Source organism: Sminthopsis crassicaudata, chromosome 1 (assembly GCF_048593235.1).
Source record: "Sminthopsis crassicaudata isolate SCR6 chromosome 1, ASM4859323v1, whole genome shotgun sequence".
In the NCBI taxonomy this organism is placed as follows: domain Eukaryota; kingdom Metazoa; phylum Chordata; class Mammalia; order Dasyuromorphia; family Dasyuridae; genus Sminthopsis; species Sminthopsis crassicaudata.
Window position 1 is genome coordinate 38,984,735 of NC_133617.1, and position 21,409 is coordinate 39,006,143.

Below are 21,409 nucleotides of genomic sequence, written 5' to 3' on the forward strand. Positions count from 1 at the left end.
TATGTGTGTGTGTGTGTGTGTGTGTGTGTGAAATGGTGGACCTCTCTAGTTTAGGGAGGGAAGGAAAAGCAATAAAGAGTTCAAACTTAAAATGCGAGAGAAAAATTAATTTACTTTAATTAATTTTTTTTTAAAAATAAAAAGTTTGAATGAATTATGAGATAGAATAATAGAGGGCTTTACAGGGAGGGAGGGTAAATAATACATTGCATCTATTCTGCTCTATGTGGTTAAATAGAGCACCCGATCACTGCAGTGCCCTGATATAGGGGATTCTGCCACTCTCCTAATGAATTAAAAGCCATGCTAGGAAGCACACAGCTGAATCTCTGTACTTGGCCTGGCTACGGCTGAAATTGCATCAGTATATGGAATTTCAGCAATACTCTGTCATCCTCATGTGTGCGTGTGTGTGATTTATTCTTAATCACAGGATCATACAGATAGCTGAATCCAACCTAACAAAGCTTGTTAATCAGATGCCATTACCCCAGGCTTAATATACCTCAAATCTGTAGCCATCTTTTCAAGTACCCTCAGCAATCAGCTTCACAATCGGCTGTGGCTTGGTGAGTTCCTGTGTATCATTTTAATAGAAATGCCTGAAAACTAGCAATGCAGAGACTGCTGTCTCTGAGCCATTTATATGTGACTGTAAATTAGCCCAGACTCTGTGTCTGTTTCCACTTTCTCCCATTTTTCCCTTGTAACTGCTTGGCTGTTATGGCCCTACTAATCAGTGCCTGATGATAGAGTAATCGCAGAATTGTACCACAGCTCCAAAAAAATGCCATCTATCCCTTTTTCAACCTTAGAAATTGTTCCACCAACTCTCCACCATTGATGTATTTTGTTTCCCCCTCAAACTGGCACACAATTGGGAATGCTTTCCCAACAACTAAACTAGCTAGATGGAAAGCTCATCATCGTTTTCTACAAGTGGCAGCAACTTGATGCCTTTGTAGAGTGAAGGGCTTTTCTTTGAAACATAGCTGTAATGTAGCAAGTAAAGTGCTAGCCTTGGAGTCAGCAGCCATGGGGTTTGCAGTCCAGTCTTGGACATTTCTTAACTCTATGTCACTTGAACTTTCGGATTCATCAGATAAATCATCCCGATAACACTTGGGCCACTCGTCTCATGTGGTTTTGAAAGCTCGAAACCTTAAAGTTGAATACACAGGTGAATTGTCACAAACTTTCAAGAGTATTATATACTGAAAGATAGCTTTATATGGTGAAATTTTAAAAAAGTATTTTATGTACTTTCTAGACATAGATATCTAGATCAAAATACACATATATACATACATATATGTAGATGTATGTATAAATAAATATATATATATATGCATATCATTTGATCCCCCAAATAACCCTGAGAGATAAGTGCATAAATTATGCCCATTTTACACATAAAAATCCTGCGTCTGAGAGAGGAGTGAAATTCAAGTCTTTCTGATTCCAAGCCCTATGTACTATATTGATTTTATACTTCTCTTTCTGACACAAATAACTCATATTTCCCAATACCAAATCAAATCAATACCACCATTGCTAGTGGAAAGAGTGTATTAGACTATAAGCAAATTAAAAGAACAAAAGATAGTCTACCTCTCAGTCTACCTTCTCAGAGAGAAGGCATCTATGGCCAGAGAAAAATAGAGTACATTGTGAAGTGCAAAATGTATAATTTGATGATATTAAGTTAAAAAGTTTTTGTACAAATAAAAATCGATGCATACAAGATTAGAAGAGAAACAGAAAATGGGAGAAAATTTTACATCCAAGCATTTGGATTTCTTGTTTTTAAAATACATGGAGAATTTACTCAAATTCATAAGAATACAAGCCATTCTCCAATTGATAAATAGTCAAAGGATATGAATAGGCAATTTTCAGAAAAAGATGAAGTAAATGAAGACCATTTACTATCATATGAAAAATTTCTTTAAATCACTATTGGTCAGAGAAATGCAAATTAAGACTGAGGTACCACTACACATTTATCAGATTGGCTAAAATGACAGGAAAATATAATAATAAATGTTGGACGGGATGTGGAAAAACTGGGACCCTATTACATTGCTGGTGGAATTGTGAATTGATTCAACCATTCAGGAGAGCAACTTGGAACTATGCCTAAAAAGCAATCAAACTGTGCATATCTTTTGGTCTAGCAATGTCTCTACTGGGCCTGTATGCCAAAGAGATGATTTAAAAAAGGGAAAGGGCCCCACATTTGCAAAAATTTTTATGGCATCTCTTTTTGTAGTGGCAAGGAACTGGAAATTGAGTAGATGCCCATCAGTTGGGAAATGGCTGAATAAATTATGATGTATCAATATTATAGAATATTATTGTTCTGTAAGAAATGACCAGCAAGATGATTTCAGGAAGCTTTGGAGAGACTTACATGAACTGATACTAAATGAAAGCAGTGGAACCAGGGGATCCCACTTACAGCAACAACAAGGTTATGTGATGATCAACTCTGATGGATGTGATTCTTTTCAATTGTAATTCAGGCCATTTCCAATAGACTGGTAAGTGAAAGAGCCATCTGCAGCCAGTAAAAGGACTATGGGAACTGAATGTGGATCACATTATAATATTATCACTATTTTTGTTGTTTACTTGCATTTGGTTTTCTTTCTCATTTTTTTTCCTTTTTGATCTGGTTTTTCTTGTGAAGCATGATAATTGTGAAAATATGTGTAGAAGAATTGCAAATATTTAACATATAGTGGGTAGCTTACTGGGGGAGAGATGAGGTGAATGGAGGGAGAGAAAATTTGGAATACAAAGTTTAGCAAGGATGAATGTTGAAGGCTATTTTTGCACATATTTTGAAAACAAAAAAAAGCTATTTTAAAAGGAAGAAAGGGAGAGAGAGAGAGAGAAAGAGAGAGAGACAGACAGACAGAGAGAGAGACAAAGAGAGAGAGAGACAGAGACAGAGACAAAGAGAGAGAGAGAGACAGAGAGAGAGAGAGAGAGAGAGAGAGAGAGAGAGAGAGAGAGAGAGACAGACAGAGAGACAGAGAGACAGAGAGACAGAGAGAGAGAGAGAGAGACAGAGAGGGGGGGGGAACATATCAATCTACTCACTAATGGCTCTAATCAGCTGTTTTGAAGATTTCCTCTCAACTAAAAGCTAAAACTAAACTAAAAACCTCTCCTTTTGACCCCCATTTCTTTCCCTCCCTCCCTTCCTCCCTATTTCTCCTCTCTCAGGTAAGGACTTTAGACAATGTTCAACACCTAAATAGCTCTGAAATGACTTTTCATTAGTTTCCTCATTCACAAAGTGATGATAATAATAACATCTATAATGTCTACTTCACAGGGTTGATGTAGAAATCAGCATTGTTGGGTAATATGTAGAGTGCTGGCCTTGGAATCAAGCTGCCTGAATTCATATCCTGCCCCAGATATTTACTTACTTGATAATACTGGGTCAATCATTTAGTCTTGCTTGCTCTCAATTTCCTCTTCTATAAAATGACAGTATCTGGACTCTATAATCTCTAAGATCTTTTCTACCCCTAAATCTAGGATCCTTTAAATAGGCATATAATGCAACATTTATTATATGTACATATATATATGTATGTATATGTATATATATATATATATTTGTTTTACTTTATACTTGTGATTTCATCAATATACTCTTCATTGAGGAAGATAAACAACCCATCTGTCACTTACTATCTTAGAGAGTTGCCTAGTGCACTGAGAAATTAAGTGACTAGCCTAGGATCTCATATAACCAGTATATGGCAGAGTCAGGAGCTGCACCCACATTTCCCTGTCTCCATTGTCATCCCTCTGCCTATTTCCCTACCACCCTGGCTTCTCAAAGTACCTTATAAGTGTATCTATTCTTGTTACTGTGTAGATAAAACTATTACTTACTTATTTCAAATGATTTCAGTGTCTCAAGCTCATTGAAGTGTTGGGCTGAGCCCTCACACTTATTGTTAGGTCTTTAAAAATATGTAGAGAAACACAGATTTTTGAAATAATTTTCAATAAGTTATAGAAAATTAGTATCTACATCAATGTGGATTTCTTAAGTATGTGTCTTACATAAGTAAACGAATATTCCACAAATTCTATCAAAAGGTAGTCACCGATTAGCTCTCAAATGGGTCCAAGGCCAGGCTATACAAAGCATTTGTCTACAAAAAGGACCATTCTCATGACCTTAGGCTCCACAGATTTCTCCTGGTAGCTCCATCTAATCGAAGTGAAAGTTTAATTAAACAGCTGTCACTTTGCCTCCCTCATTCCACCACGATTTAATGTGGAATTAGCTCCTGAATTAGTCATGGTTGGATGCTTGCCTCCTTTTCCTATGGAGAGGTTAGCTGAACACGAAAACAATTCTTTAGCAACACAGATAGGGATGAGGGACTTGGGTATCTGTGACTTCATTAATATAGGGATCTTCCAGATGTTGGAGCTTCCTCTTCCAAATCAGATCAGCAATGTTGTCCAGACCCCTGAAAATGGTTAGGTGACTTATCCAAGATCACACAACCAGTTTATGTCAAAGGTAGGACTGAAACCCAGTTCTTCCCCCTAGTTCTCCATCCTCTAAGCCATGTGTCACTTCCCAAAACAAAAACACATCTAAATTCTCGACACTTAATCATCCTATGAGTTAATAATTATACTATGAGTTAGTTGTCTGTCTAGAACATTGGTTCTTAACATTTGTAATATATATATATATATATATATCACATGACCCTTTTTGGCAGTCTCCTGAAGCCTATAGATTCCTTCTTCGAATGGGGTTTTTAAATGCACATAATAAAATATGAAAAATACAAAAGAAATTATATTTTAATATAGTTATCAAGACATAAAAAAATCAGTTGGGGCAGCTAGGTGGTGCAGTGAATAGAGCACCACCCCTGAAGTCAGGAGGACCTGAGTTCAAATCTGGCCTCAGACACGTAATACTTCCTAGCTGTGTGACCCTGGGCAAGTCATTTAACCCCAATTGCCTCAGTAAAAAAAATAATTATTTATGAGTTAAGAACCCCTGATCTTTACAAATACAAGGTAGCAATATGATCTTCTATCAAAGAGCAAAAGAATTGAGTCTTTCCTGACCTCTTGCCAGATAATAGACATAAGACTGAATTTATCCTGAGAGAGAATAATTAGCCATGATCTTTTAACAATCTACTAAGAAATTAAAACATTAAGACTTTTCTTAGACTCGCTTTGTTAGGAGCCATTTGCAAATTGAATTTTGAATCCATCCTTGGCCTTCTCAATTATCTGCCAGATCCTTAAGTGACAGGCCTCTTATTAGGGGACAAGCCAACCATTTACTCCAGTATTCACATTTATATTCTCTCTTACTTTCTCCTTCATTTAATTAATGTATATGACTTGTTAGCCTGTCTATGGTTTCCTCTGGCCTTCCTCCCAATTGTTGAAATAGAGGAGAGAGAAAATGTTAATTCACACCATCTCCTCAACCCCTACCCCCACCATGTATTCACAGATAAACAAAAAATTTAATAATTTTCTACCTTTTCAATACCTCCCGCAAAGTACTTAGGTACAGAATTCTCTGAAGAGAATTAGAGAAACAGGAAGAAACAATACTGGACATGGAGCAATAACCTGTTTTTAAATTTTGATTTTACTGTTTGCCATCTCTATTACCTTAAGCATGTCACTTAACCTAACTTCTGGGTCTAATTTTTCTATAGATAAAATATGAAGATTACATTGGAGAAGAAATTATAGGATGCTTTCTAGCTTTCTGTTTCATGATTCTTTATGCATCATGCTCCTATTCGATCCATTTCTCTACTCAAGACTCCAAAACCAACCAGTCAAAACTAAGCCATTTTTAGATGCATAGTATCAAAAGAAAGTGTTCTCTTATATTTATTTTCTCACTTATGGCTGGTATATTATATGATTTTTATTTTAATTCTGAATTGAAAAAACACAAATAAGAATAGGAAAGGGGATATGGGGGGAGAGACAGAGAGAGAAACAGAGATAAAGAAATAGAGAAAAACATTCTCAAATACAAAATAGAAAAGAAATTTCCATATGTGGATAGATGAAAATGGAAGTCTCTATTAGTTACAACTTGCTTTCTTTAAAAATTTATATGTTCAATATGTTATATTCAAAGTTATCCTGCGTGTATGTTTTCTTCTGAACTTCCTTCTGTGTATTTTCAAACTCCTTCTGCAATCATATTTTCTTTGTTTCTTGGAAGCTTCTACTGCTAGCTCCCCCTTTCATACTCCATCACCCCATTCCCACTAAATAAGAAAAAGAAAAACACAATCCTAGTAACTAATAAGGATAGTCAAGGAAAAGCACTTTGGCCATTTTTAAAATACGTGTCTTATTCTGCTTCTCAAGCTATTCAGCTCTCTTTTCAGAGAGGAGTAGCATACTTCCTCATCTGCCTTATATTGATGGAGCGTTGTTGAATCTTTCAAGATTGTTTTTCCTCACAATGTTGTTGCTAATGTATAAATTGTTTTCCTGCTTCTGTTCATCTCATCCTGCATCAACTCATACTAGTCTTCCTAAGCTTGTCTGTAATAGTCCTTTTTGTCACCTCATATATAACTCAATATCACTCATAACTCAGTAATGCTCCATTACACCCATATGCCAAAATTTATTCGTCCATTCCCCAATTGATAGATAACCCTCTCCCTTTGTTTCCAGATCTTTATTAAAATAATAAGAGTTGCTATAAATATTTTTTGTAGGTGGCTACATTTAACAATAGTTAGGTAGTATACGGGATAGAATGCCAGGTCTGAAGTCAAAAAGATTCATCTTTCTGAGTTCAAATCTGGCTTCAGACATTTATTAACACTGTGATCCTTGGTAAGTCATTTAACCCTATCTGCCTCTGTTTCCACATCTGTAAAAGGAGCTGGAGAAGGAAATGGCAAACCAATCCAATATCTCTGCCAAGAAAACCCAAAATGGAATTATAAAGAATCTGACATAACTAAAAATGACCAAACAACAACAACAAAAACATTGCACAATTGATAAAACTATTGGATTTGGGGATCAGGAAGACCTAACTTCAAATCTTGACTTAAATACTTACCAGCGGTGTGATTCTTGGCAAGTCACTTAAACCCTGATTACCTCAGTCTCTTCTTCTATAAAATGAGGATAATAATAGAACCTAATTCCCAAGGTTTTTATGAGAACCAAATGTGATAATATATGTAAAGCCTTTTGTAATCAAAGCACAGTAGAAAATCTAGCTATTATTTTTGTTACTGATATTCATATGCATTTTTCCCTCTTTTTTGGCCTCCTATGGATATGTGCTTGATAGTGTTATCAGTGAGTCAGAAAGAATGTAGAATTTTGTTATTTTTTTTTGTCATTGTTCCAAATTGCTTTCCAGAATGTCAGAGCTGGTTTACAATTCCACCAACAATGAACCAGTATCCCAGGCCTCCTTCAGCCTCTCTAAAATTATTATTTTTTCCTTTTGATCATTCTTGTACATGTGAGAATTATAAGATAGAACCTTGAAGCTCTTTTAAATTGTGTTTCTCTAATAATGATTTGGAGTCTTTATTTTTCAAAACTGCTATTGACAGCTTATATTCCTCCCTTTGAAAACAATCTGTTCATATCCTTTGCATGTTTATTTATGAAGAAATAGCTCTTATTCCTATATATTTGCTTCAGTTACTTATACATCTTAGTTAAGAGCAACTTTAACAAAGAAGCTTGTGGAGCCTATGGTTTAAAAAGAAGCCTCATTCTGAGGGCCAAAATTGAAGAGCATTTTTCTGGAGAACTAAAAAACCTCAGAGATCCATTAGTCCTGTATTTTTAACATCACAAATAAGGAAACTGTGACCCAAAGTCACACAAGTAGTAAAATGTCAGAAGTGGAATTTGAACTCAGGGCCTTTTAATCCATAATCTATACTCTTGATCCAGAATAAAAAAAAAAAAAAAAAGTTTTGTTTTCAGCATCTTCTATAGTGAGCTGTCATGTTTCAGTTACATGGGCAATGATCTGAGTCAGAGTTCTCCTTTGGGAGGCTAAATCAATGTGCAAATGAGAGTACAAATCCACAAATGGACCAGGTGATAAAATAGAGACTCTTGGGGATTCCAAGCTCCAAAGAAGGAATAGGAACTTAGAGACTTGAACAGAGATTCTCAGGCCAAGGAGAAATCAGCATAGAAATCCGTGTCAATGAAATGATTGATCCAGTCAGCCCTTTAAGTTTCTGCCCTTTCCCACCTTCAGAACTCTTGGAACACTCGGAAAGATAGGAGAAGTTTGGATATCCAGGAGAGTTGGATCATGCTTTAACATTCATGACTCTGAACAAATATTTGGATCTCCACTGTGCCAAGTCCTATGGAAATTATATCTCTAAAAAGGCAATGTAGTCTTCTAGAAGGGATAATAAATGGAAATGAAACCTGAGCTCTAGTCTTTGTTCTTAGATGTTCAGGTTAGCTGTTGCTGTCATTCCTAATGATCCATAGTAATCAGTCAGGTCAAATATTGCCGTCTTTCTTTCCTAGCCTACGCTCAGGATTTCCTCGACCATGACCCATCTCTTCATTCTAAAGCCTGACTCTAATACACACATTGGAATTCTTTCCTCTGGAATAATAATGGCTACTTTTTCCTCACAGCACTGTTGCAAGGATTTGCCATGGGAAGATGGGTTGTTGAAAAGATGGACATCTAAGCCCACTACTGCCCATCACCATCCTGGGCCATTGTGTTTGTGGTGTGGCCTAAACTGACTTCCAATAGGTTATCGTCTACTAAATACTGCCATCAGATTATAAATTTCTGGAGGGTAGGGATAATATTAAGCATTGTTGGGGGATTTTTAATCTGTTCTCAATATTTGGCACAATGTCTTGCACATAGTGGTTGCTTAATGCTTATCTACGATTGAATGCCTCATGAGTTTTAGGAAAAATAATACTATCCCCTTATAGAGTCAATGAGCCTATATTCCATTGCCACCCCAAGTCAATACACTTTTTCACCCAAAAAAAATTATTGACAACTTACATTTTTAAGATAATCTGCTTCTTGCAATGTATTCTTTCCCCCCTCTGAGACAATCGGGGTTATGTGACTTGCTCAGGGTCACACAACTAGGAAGTGTCTGAACTCACATTTGAACTCAGATCCTCCTAACTTCAGGGCTCGTGCTCTATCTAGCTGCCCCTTGCAATGTATTCCTCATCCTTCCCCTTTCCAAAGAGCCATCTCTTATTTTAAAAGCTAAAAAAAAAAGGGGGGAGAGACAGAACAGTTCAACAAAACTAACCAAATATGGAAGTCTGGCATAATATGCAGTATTCCTCACCCATAGCACCCCACTTCTTCAAAGAATCTGAGTGACTTCCAACCCCAGTGCACTTACTGAGCCATTAAAGAACCAAGAATGGAGACTCGCCCTTCAGATTCCCATGTGCTCCTTAAATCCACATAAATGCTAATGAGGCTGTCTTTGGTGGCCCAAGAGATTTCTGAAATTCATTAAATCCATTAAATGAGTCCCATTGTGTCAGTTCATGGCAAAGAGACAGAGCCCTGAGCCAGGGGCTGCTTCCATTTTCCTATGTCCTTATTGACACTTAAGGGTTTCTGTGACATCTCTGCCCCCTAGTGCCTTTTGGAATGAAAAAAGCTCTTGTCAGTATGAATGTGAAACACCAGTCAGTCTTTCCATCCTGCCTAGTACAAGAAAATCAATTCATGCCCTCTGCCTCTTGGTAATGGACCAGAAATAATTCTTGGGCCCTTATTTATTTTTGGAAAAATAAAATTTACTCAGAAAGTGGTCAAACCAGTTTCAATTTATGAAGGCAGATAAAACAGCAGCATTTGTGTTCTCAGATGCCTTTGGCCCTTTTATAACTCAAAATGGCAGTGATTTAAACGCCCCTCTTTTATTGATTCTTCACCTATAAAGTAGAGCAGTCCTTGTAGGTTATGAGGAGGGAGGGGACGAGCAAGAGGAGAGAAAAGGAGAGTTTTAGTAAGCTGATGGGATTTCAAATAACAATCATGTCATTTTCATGTTCTGTAGATCTCTGATAAATATTTTAATATCTGCTCTAATGAAAGTAAATTATATAGCATCACGTTCTTGGAGCCAGCCTTGCTTTTGGGATGTTCCAACTTATAATAGAGCGGATGAAGGCTGAAGGGTGTATAACCTGCAATTTAAGGCTTCTCTCTGGTAGGTACAAGTTGGCGTCATTGAGGGTGACAGCTTCTACTCCCCGATAATCCCTGGAAAATGCCAACCCTCCCGTGTCTCTGTCAAAGTTTGAGCCTGGCATTTGGCTTTTTTTTTCATCTATTCTTAGAACGATAAATATGAAACAGACAAGGAAATAAGGCAGACCTATAGGAGGTGAGGCAGTATGGATACAGCAGAGCCAGAACTATTTACCATATACACATCCACTTTAAATATATTGTGAAATGACAAACGGAAGGGAGGAAAATTGGGCTGAGGGTGGCAGGATTTTGCAGAGATTTTAAAGAGGGTTACAGAATAAATGCATGTTATTTACATATTTTAATTATGTTTTTGTTGACAATTACTATCTATAATTTTAAAAATTAATGTCTTTTTCCAGTTCAATTAAATAAGCATTTATTAAGCACTTACTGGATATCAAGTGCTATGCTAAAAGCTGAATATACAACAACAATTAAAAAAAATGAAACATCCAATCCTTAAAGAGCTTACATTTTACATTCTGGGTTTTTTGTTTGTTTATGAGATGGGGACCATGCTCCCTAATGGCACTTATCTATTCTGGGCTTTTTTCATTCTACTCCTTATTCTTTCTATTCTATTTCCCAAAGCTTCATTGTTAAACAGGTGCTTCAAATCAGGCCCTCTCAGAGACTTTATTACCCACCTGAAAGTAAAATTTTCTCCAGCCACCTAAACCTGTCCCTAAGGATAGGGGACAAGACAGACAGCAAGTTAAAAAAAATACTTATGTGAAGCTATATAACACAGTAGAAAGTAAAGGACCCCTGAAGATGTTTGAGCAGAGCTATAATTGTTCAGACCAAGGAGCTGCTTGAAGAAAAAAAAACCAGCCTTTATTTTCTTAAGGGCTGCTTTTGGGGGAGGGGGGGTGTGTGGCTGTGTTTTCTTTTACAACATAGCCAATATGGAAATATATTTTACGTGACTTCAAATGTGTAGCCTATATAAAATTGTTTGCCTTCTCAGGGAAGAGAGGGAGACAATTTATTTTTTTTAATTTTTTTATTAATTTTTATAATTATAACATTTTCTTTGACAGTACATATTCATAAGTAATTTTTTTTACAACATTATCCCTTGTACTCCCTTCTGTTCCAAATTTTCCCCTCCTTCCCTCTACCCCCTCCCCTAGATGGCAGGCATGAGAGGGAGACAATTTAGAAGTCAATTTTAAAAAAATGAATGTTAAAATTTTTTTTCATGTTTTTGTTTTATAAAATGTTCTTATTGGAAAAACAAAACATAGAGAAAGAACAAAAGAATAAATTGGAGAAAGGTGGAGAGGTGAGAGATGAAAAGCAGGGCAAATTGTGAAGAGGCTATTTCAATTATTCAAAATATGAGATGACAGATTTAGAACTGGAAAGGTCCTCATGAATCACCTAATCTAACCCCTCTCATTTTACAGAGAAATTAATACTCAGGGTCTCACACACACACAGTAAGTAGCCAAGATGATACGCACGTATTCCACCATGCTATATAATCTTTCAGAAGTTGTGGGACATTGCCAGTCAGCCTGGGTTCAAGTTTGAGAAACAGATTGGGTAGCACCATTCTTTCTTCAGCCACAAAGGATTTGAGCAATTAGTGCCATCTTTTCTCTAGGCTTATCATAGATTCAGTCTCTCTTTCTCTCTCTCTCTCTCTCTCTCTCTCTCTCTCTCTCTCTCTCTCTCTCTCTCTCTCTCTCTCTCTGTATATATATGTATATATGTATATATATATATATACGTGTGTGTATAATATATATTATATATATACATATATATCTTATATGTACCTAGTCATTTGCATATTTGTCTAGAATACAAGTGGACTAGCACCTCTGATGTGAGGAGAATTCCCAATCTTTTCAGGGCTCATCCATCTTTGGTGTCCAATTGATTCACCCAACTATCTCTTATGGCCTCAAGAAGCTATAGCATGCATTATGACCACATCCAGATAAATTGTAAACCATCTTAGCATACTGCTAAACCAGAATGAGGTAACCTACAGGTTAGTCAACAGGACATCTACCCCTAGCATATGAAAACTTTCCCAGCAGAAAAGATAAATGGAGACAATTTGTTTCAAAGACTCTGAAAGGGATTGAAGCAGGTGCTGTGGAGCACTTAGAGCTTGGTTAGACATTGGAGATACCGAGGTCATCCACTATATCCTGGGCCATCACCAGGTCTCTTGACTTTTATCCTGCCACTGGACTTTGATGATTCTGGAAAAACAACTTTGTGCAACTTTAGCTCACTTAAATCCGCATGGAAGCCAGTGATCTTTGAAAAGGAAGGGACACAATTTTAACAGCAGTGTGTTTGTCTCTCCCATTAGAATAAAAGCAATCTCTCTTTCTGTCTCTCTCTCTCTCTCTCTCTCTCTCTCTCTCTCTCTCTCTCTCTCTCTCTCTCTCTCTGTATATATATATATATACATAAATATATAATATTAGATAAGATAAATATAAATAGATATAATAGATCTAAGAATATAGTATAGAAGTCAGGGATTGTTTTTGCCTTTCTTTATGTCTCATATTTAGCACAATGCCTTGTAAGTGCTAAGCTCTTAAGTATTTGTGGATCGAATGATTGATTGATCAATTCAAGCTAAAAGTTCTAAAGCTCAATTTTATCCTAATGAGAAGATGATAATATCTTAATACCTGCACTGTCTGAAACAGTTGTAAAATGTTCTGCGAACCTGAAGCCATTATGTCATCATTAATTACAGTTGTTAGTCATAATACGGGTATTTGTATAATGTCTTTGCATTCTAATGGTAAACTACTTTTAAAGTTTGCTTGTCTACAAACTTTAAACAATCAAGAATGGATAGAATCTGTCAATTATTCCTTTGCCTTTCCATCAGGCTCTTAGCAGTCTGCCAAAGCTTTTTGGGAAACAAAATCATTACAAGACATATTGTAATCTCTCTCTGCAGACTGTCTCATTTCAGCCATACTTCTTTTTCCCTATTGCTTTCAAATATTATAGTTACTTTCCACTGTTACACCTGCAGCATCTACTTATATTTTTATACAGTATCTTGGGCAAGGATTGTAAACTGTGCTTCATTTTCTCTCTGAGCACAGGCCTTCTGGTTTAAGAACTAGGGGTCATATGTGATGCTGTGTGTAGGACCACAACAGGTAGGAGAAAGTTAATCAAAGTCAACTGACCCCCTTTTCTCCCATCATCCTCTTCTCTCATTAGACTTCATTCATCTGGAGCACAGGGGTATCATAGTTTAAGGACACTGATAAACCACTGACCAATGGAGAGCAATGAAGATGTTGAAGGGCCTCGAAGCCATGACATATGTTAATTGGTCGAAGGGATCGGACATTTTTAGCGTGGGGAAGAAAAGCCTCAGAGAGAACATGATAGCTGCCCTCTTATGTTGTTCTGAATTTAGAAGACATTCTTTCTGTCTCTGTCTCTCTTTCCCTCTCTGCCTTTCTTTTACAACCACATCCTATCTAAGAGATTGTGAAGGTTCCTCCCCCAACTTTCTGCATTCCTTCTATTCTTGGCTAGATAGGTTTATTTAGACAAAAAAAAATATCTCTCTCCCTCTCTCCTTCCCTCTTTTCCTACCTCCCTCTCTCCCTTCTTCTCCTTCTCCCTCTTCCTCATCTTATCCTTTTTTTGGAGATCTTTACATCTTTAAAAAGAGACTAGATAATGACTTCTCATTTATTTTATAATGGGAATTCCTTTGGTGTTATGGGTTGAGTTAGATGGCCACTGAGATCCTTTTCAATTCTCAGATTCTTTGATTTTGATCTTTACTTTGAGATCATTTGTTGAAAACTGTTCCCTCCTTAAACAAATGAGTAAACTGAGGGTTAAAGAGACTAAGTGGATTGAGCTACCATGAGAAGTAATGGGTCTCCTCTCCCTAAAGGTCTTCTAGTGAATAATAACTGGTCACTTCTCACATACGCTATAGAGGTGATTCCAATTTAGATTCTGGTATTCTCCCTAAGGTCACATAGCAAGTTAATGGAGTGATGGATTTAGAATCCAGGTCTTCTGACTCACAATCCACCACACCACGTTGCCATTCAAGGTGGAAAATAAAAACTATTATCCTCCAAATGTATATTTTTAAATATAACATTAATATTCAGAGAAGCAGTAAGGCATAGTAGGTACAGGCTGTCTTAAACACAGAAAGATCTGGGTTTAATGAAGTATGCCTCAGACATTTACTGGCCATGTAACTCTGAATTTAACCTCTTAGCATTCCGAGGAACTCTCCAAGACAAAATTTTCTAATCTTTTCCTGCACCTCTTTTCCTGGTGAAATCTACCAAAACTTTAGTATTCTCAGAGTTTAATATCGTACCTGACATAGTAGGTGCTTAAATGTTTAGTGACTGACTGATTCTCAAAATGTGTTTTTAAATACACAAAATACATAGAATTGCAAAGAAAAACAATTATGTTAAAATGCAATCGCCAATTTTAAAAGTTGTGATAGAGATTAATGGATTCCCTGAAATATATCCATGTAACCCTTCATGGCCAGTGGACTTTGGGTAGAATCCTCTGCTCTAAGATTAGTGATAGCCCCACTGTTCTCCGCTCTCACAGGACCTCATTTGAAGTATAGTGTACTGCTATTTAAGAAGGATACTGATAAACTACAGTGTCCAGTGGAGAGCAATGAGGATATTGAAGGGCCTTGAGGCAATGGTATATGAGAATTGATTGAAGATAGCTGTTTTCAAGTATCAATTTGCAGAGAATCTGCTAATTTATATTGGTTGAGGATATTTTCTATATGTTTAGAATTCTAATCTATTACTATTGACCATAGATTTGAGGTGAAGCTTGCCTGGGGCCAAACAGTTACCTACTAGATCCCTATCTGTTTCTGAATTGCCTTTTTATAAGACTGAAACCTGTTAGTGGAAAAAAAAAAAGATGCAGAAATCAATGATGATTTATTGCAATTTGTTTTTTTAACTGATAAAGTCTTAAAACTGACTAATCAAAATTAATCTGTTTGGAATTTGGCTATTATTTTTTGGCAAATAGTATTTTGTTTATCCAATTACATATAAAATCGTTTTCAATATTCACTTTTTATAATTTATTTAAATTTTAAATGCAAAATAAAAAAATGATTATGTACAAAACAAACTATAAGAGAGGATTCACTATAAAACATTTCCATTTCATGAAAACTATGTAATACATACTGCACATTGTTTTCAAAGCTGCCCAGCTTTTCTTGACTTCCTTGTAGGTTTTTTTTTTTTGTTATCTGCTGTGAATTTATACTTTTTTTTTCCCTATCCATCCTCCTCCATCCTAAAGAAATCTGCAATTAAGTATGGATTATATATACATACGTATAGATATATTGATAGATATAGATATATAGATATAGACATTGATATCTATAAACATGCAGGTATATACTCATGTGTATGTGTGTGTGTATATATATATATATACATATATATATATATATATATATATATATATGTATATATATATATATACATACATATATATAATATCGTACTATACTTATTTCTACCTGCATCTGTTTTTCTGAATGTGGATAGCATCTTCCTTCATAGGTCCAAGTCTTTCCAAGTTTTCCTAATTCAACTAGCTCATCATTTCCTAAACCACGGTAGTATTCCGACACAATCACATCCTATCTGAGAGATTGTCTGTGAAAGTTTTTCCCTCCCAACTTTCTTCATTCCTTCTATTCTAGGCTACATGGCTTTTATTTAGACAAAATTTAGTTTAAAATAGTCAAAATTATCCTTTTTATAAACTATATATATATAAACATATATATATAAACAATATTATATATATATATATATATATATATATATATATATATATATATAAAACAATCCTCTCCCTTATAACATAGTTTAAGGTCTCATACTAATCTATTTCCTTTATATCTTTTTTCTGAGTTTTTTGAAGTTCCTGACCTTTTGTTCTTCCAAACAAACTTTTTTGTTATTTTTTTCTGACTCAGTAAAATAATTTTTAATAATTTAATTGGGATGACATTGAATAGATCAGTTAGGTAAAATTGTCATTTAAAAATTGTATTGGCTTTACTCACCCATGAATGGTACTTCAATTATTTAGATCTGAGTTTATTTACATAAAAAGTGTTTTATGTTTATATAATTCCTGTGTCTATTGTAGCAGGTATACACTCAGGTACTTTATGTGATCCAGGTATTTTTAAATGGTCTACAACAATGTTAAATAATATTGCTGATGTTGTAAATTCTCTATTTTTCACCTGATTAAATCTATTTTAACTTTGTCTGAGAGCATAATTGCTATACCTGCTTTCTTACATACTAAATTCTACTCCTGTCCTTTATTTTATTTTTATGTGTATCTCTCATTTTTGTAATGTTTTCTGAAAGCAATATATTGTTGAATTCAAATTTTTAATCTGAAGTCCATTTCTGTTTTATGGGTAAATTCATCTCATTTACATTCTAAGTAATGATTAGTTGTATATTTTTCTCCTTCCTATTTTTCCTTGTTATCCTTCTCTCTCTATCTTTCCTGACTTCTCTGCTTAACTTCTACCCACTACCTTGCCTTCCTATTCCTTAACCTATACTTCCCTCTAAAAGTCCCTCTCCTATCCTCTCCTCCCCACCCTATCCCCTTGCCTTCTCTTTCTTTCTCAATTTAGAAGATCTCTCTCTCTCTCCCCTCTCTCTCCCCTCTCTTCTCTCCCCTCTCTTCTCTCCCCTCTCTTCTCTCCCCTCTCTTCTCTCCCCTCTCTTCTCTCCCCTTCCCGCTCCCCCTCCTATTGGATCAGTTCAGACCTCCACCAACAATGCATCAGTGTCCCAATTTTCCCACATCCTTTCCAACATTTATCATTTTCTCTGTCATATTAAGGGAATTGGTTGTTTTAATGAGACCACTAGTGGTTTCTGGAAGATACAGGTGCCTACATTAACAATAAATATACTTGGGTTTTTTTTTCTAATACCTTATCTTAGAATGGTCCTGGGAAATTCTGGATCTATAATAGTCACAGTGACTGTGATTTCAGGGCTAGATTCAGCAAAATGGAAGGCAGTAGAGAAGGAAAAAGCTGTGTTATTTAACCAGAGCCTAGTGAGTAGTGTTCTGTAACAAAGAAAGGGAAAAGCTTGGCTCTCTCATGTATCCTTTTTCTGTGTGTTGTCCTTGTAGAGGAAAAGATGGTTTTTATTTCAATGTTATCCCTGAATGAGCCATAGAGTTTATCTTTCCTTCAGTTAGAACATTATTTCACTGAAGCCTCAAGCAGAAATTGACCAAAATATCCAGAATATGCAAACGGAGCATACTCTTGAATAGATGTAGTGAAATCTGAGCTAGGATTGGGATTTCTGAGTCAAATGCACTTATGTAAGTGCTTGCTTTCTACCATAGAAAAAAAATATTGAGATAGGTAGCATTTTCCAAACATAAACTTAAAACCTCCACATCACATGCTCTGTTCATTATTTGAGACACCACAAAACACATTTTTAATGAAATGTGGATAGATTACCTTATATATATATATATATATATATATATATATATATATATATATATATATATATATATATATATATTGTTTTTTTGTGCTAGAACAGATACATAGTACAGTTCAAATCCAGATTCAGATACGAGCTCTGTGACCCTACCTCAGTTCCTTTATCTGTGAAATGGGCATATTAGCACCTGATACTTTTGTCATGATCAAATGAGATAATATTTGTAATATCATTAGCACAATACTTGTCACAAAGTAAATGCTATATAAATTCTTATTCCCTTCCTTTTCTCCATGTATGTTTATTCTATTCTTCTATTGGTCTTTAATCGGTTTGAGAGGAAGGAGGGGTCTTATCCTGTAATATATAAGTGAAGGGGTGAGCGGGGAATACACATGAAACATTTTTAAGTTTAGTTTGCATTATCAACATTTTCTCCATCACTTTCTCAAATCTAGACCAGTGGTGATCAAACTTTTTAAATAGGGAGCCAGTTCACTGTCCCTCAGACTGTTGGAGGCCGGACTATAGTAAAAACAAAAGCTCACACTCTGTCCCCGCCCTCAGCCCATTTGCCATAACCTGGCAGGCAGCATAAACATCCTCAACGGGCGCATCTGGCCCATGGGTTGTAGTTTGAGAACCCCTGATCTAGACTATCAACAAAAGAATAACTCAATTCACAATTTGTAGAGTTTATTTATTTCCAAAGTACAAAAGCTCACACTGGAAATTTAACAATCTCATGAGGATGAATTTGAATAGCTCCAGCACACACTTAGTCATCCTAGTCAATCAACTTGCATTTTATTAAGCATTTTGCTCTCTGCCAGGTACTGTACTAAGTTCTGATGTTACAAAGAAAGAAAAAAGACAGTTCCAATGCTCAGAGAGCTTACAATTGAATAGGAGACAATATACAAACCACTATACCAAACAAGAGATAGAATGATAATCTCAAAGGAAGGTCTGATGCAAGAAGTTAAGATGGGGGGGAAGCCTTTTGCAAAAGGGATCATCCCTCTTGAGTGGAGAAGGGATGATATCCCAGGAATAAATGACAGTCAGTGAAAAGGTGCAAAAGAATAGTAAAAAAGCCATTGTCACTGACTTGCAGAAGATGTGGAAGAAAGTCAAGTGAGAAAGAAGACTAGAAAGGTCTTCTTTCAAAAACAGTTGTTGAGAAGTAGCTAAGTGGTACAATGGCTTTAGACTTAGAATCATGAAACCCCGAATTCAAATCTGGACTCAAATTTTTTTTTATATCTTTATAAAATAGAGGTAATAGTAGCACTCATCTCATAGGATTATTGTGAAAATAAGATAATATATGTAACAGTCCCTATTTAATAACATACTTAATAAATGCATGTTTAACCAAAAAATAGGAAGAACTCAAGGATATAAAAAGCATTAAAACATAGAGGATTTTATATTTAATCTTAAAGGTAATCGAGACCACTGGATCTTAATTATACAGTACCGACTAAATGCCAGGCATTGTACTAAGCATTTTATAATTATTAAATCATTTAATCTTCTTAACAACTCTGAGAGGTAGGTACTATTTTTATCCCCATTTTACAGATATTGAAACCGAAGTGAAGTGACTTAGGTCACCCAACTAGACAGTGGATTTCAATTCAGCTCTTCCCAGCTCCAAACTCATTACTCTAACCATTATGCTGCTTAGTTACTCCAATGTTAAGATACCCAAAAATATTATTAAATTTAAAGCTTTTAAAAAATTGAAATGAACATGGGATAAGCCCAACTTCCCTATGCATCTATCATGAAAATGGGTTAGTGTATGAAAAATTGGTTTTCTTCTGTGTTTTTTTTTTAAACGAAAAATATCTTAAAAGAGGTGGTGATATGAAACCTCTTTCTGTAGAAGACAGAGGAGTTCAGTGTTATTCCCATACCAAACCTCTAGCTATGAAAGCTAGCAAACCTTTTGAACAAATTATTTCCCTAAGCCTCAGTTTCCCCTGTTGGAGTCTTTTTTTTTAGCTTTAGATCTGAGTCTATGAATCTTGTAAGTGATATGGTGTGATTGGTAGTTTGAATCTCCATCTGTGCCCTCTGAGGTCAAATAATTTGGCTTATTGTACTCTGCCTGTTGTCTGTGAAATGAACAGAAAACAAAACCAGTTAGAAAGCTAAAGTAGAATTCTTATTGAACTTCTCAGGAAGCTACATTCTAAGGAAGGTACATTACGGAGATGTCTTTTTAAACAGAACACCATCTGAACAAGGCAACAAGAAATCGCTGAGAGCCAGCTAGCTGTCCATGAAATGTCACTCCCAACTTGAATGAATTTAGTTTGAACCTATCCTCTGGAATCCTAATTCCCTCAGACATCCTTCGAGATGGAGCTTCACCCATTTGTATTTGCTTCTGTTGGCAGGATACTGAAATTTTGAATACCGCCATTCTCACTGGGAAAACAGTAGCAGTGCCCATCCGAGTGGTCTCCATAGAAGAGAACAGCGCCGTAACGGACATCTCAGAATCAGTGGAGTGTAAGTCCTCTGATGAAGATGTCATCAAAGTAAGTGCCCTTCATTTGCAAGCTAGACTTATTAGGAGAAGGAGCTAGAGGATACTTTGCTTGAGTGCCCTTTTTACTGCGAACCTTTCACAATTCCAAAAGCCATCATTTGGTTCAGTGAATTAAAAAAAAATTGCTCCCGTGCTTCCCCTATAAAATTTTTGTAAAATTGATTGTTTTGTATAGAACTCATTAGTCAAGTCAACAAACATTCCCTATATGACTGGCACTGTGCTAAGTACTGAGGATATAAAAACAAGGGAAAATCATAGTTCTTGCTCTCAAGAAATGCAAGACAACATGGAAACAACTATATTCAAACAATTTTTGTATGGTATGAATTGAAAACTATCCACAGAGTAAAGGCATTGTATTGAGGGGAATGGGGAAAGGTTTCTTGCAGAAGTTGAGATTTTATCCAAGATTTAGAAGAAACCAGTTCTGTTGAAAAAAAAATTCAAATTTGAAACTTTGTACCACCCAGCTGCTTTTCTTTGCTTCTAATAATGCCTAATCCCAAAGTGTTCACTGTCCATGCTGTGGAACTTTTCTCCATGTCCTTCCTTAAATTCATCCCATTATACTGGACATTGATTTCTCCCAACTTCACTAGAACACAACTGTAACACTCTGGTTATTCACTGGTCCCCTCTCTCATCCTCACAATATGAGTCTATGTTTTTTCCCCAATCACACATTTTCTTGGTGATATACTTCATTCTTATTTTTCTTTGGAATTTCCACTTCTTCTGAATTACAGCCCAATACAGTGATGTGGACATTGGAAACCAGAGAATCACATAAAACCTTAGCTTTTTAGCATGTGAGATCTATGAAGTTTAAACCACACCCCAAAAGAATTCCTGTAATAACATACCCACAAAGGCTTATAGTGTAGTAGAAGCCACCAGATCTGCAAGATCATTCTACTTTGAGGCAGATCTAATTGGGGTACCTATATGGCACTGTAGATAGAGTGCCAATCAGGAGAT

General features: G+C 35.9%; 1 protein-coding gene across 1 annotated transcript in view; it reads left to right on the top strand.

The window, feature by feature from the left end:
* TMEM132C (transmembrane protein 132C) overlaps positions 1-21,409 on the top strand; it is a 525,373-nt gene that overhangs the window by 443,636 nt on the left and 60,328 nt on the right. The window contains exon 5 of the mRNA XM_074299414.1: positions 20,274-20,417. Within this exon, the coding sequence (XP_074155515.1) occupies positions 20,274-20,417 (144 nt within the window). The remainder of the gene's footprint in view (positions 1-20,273; positions 20,418-21,409) is intronic.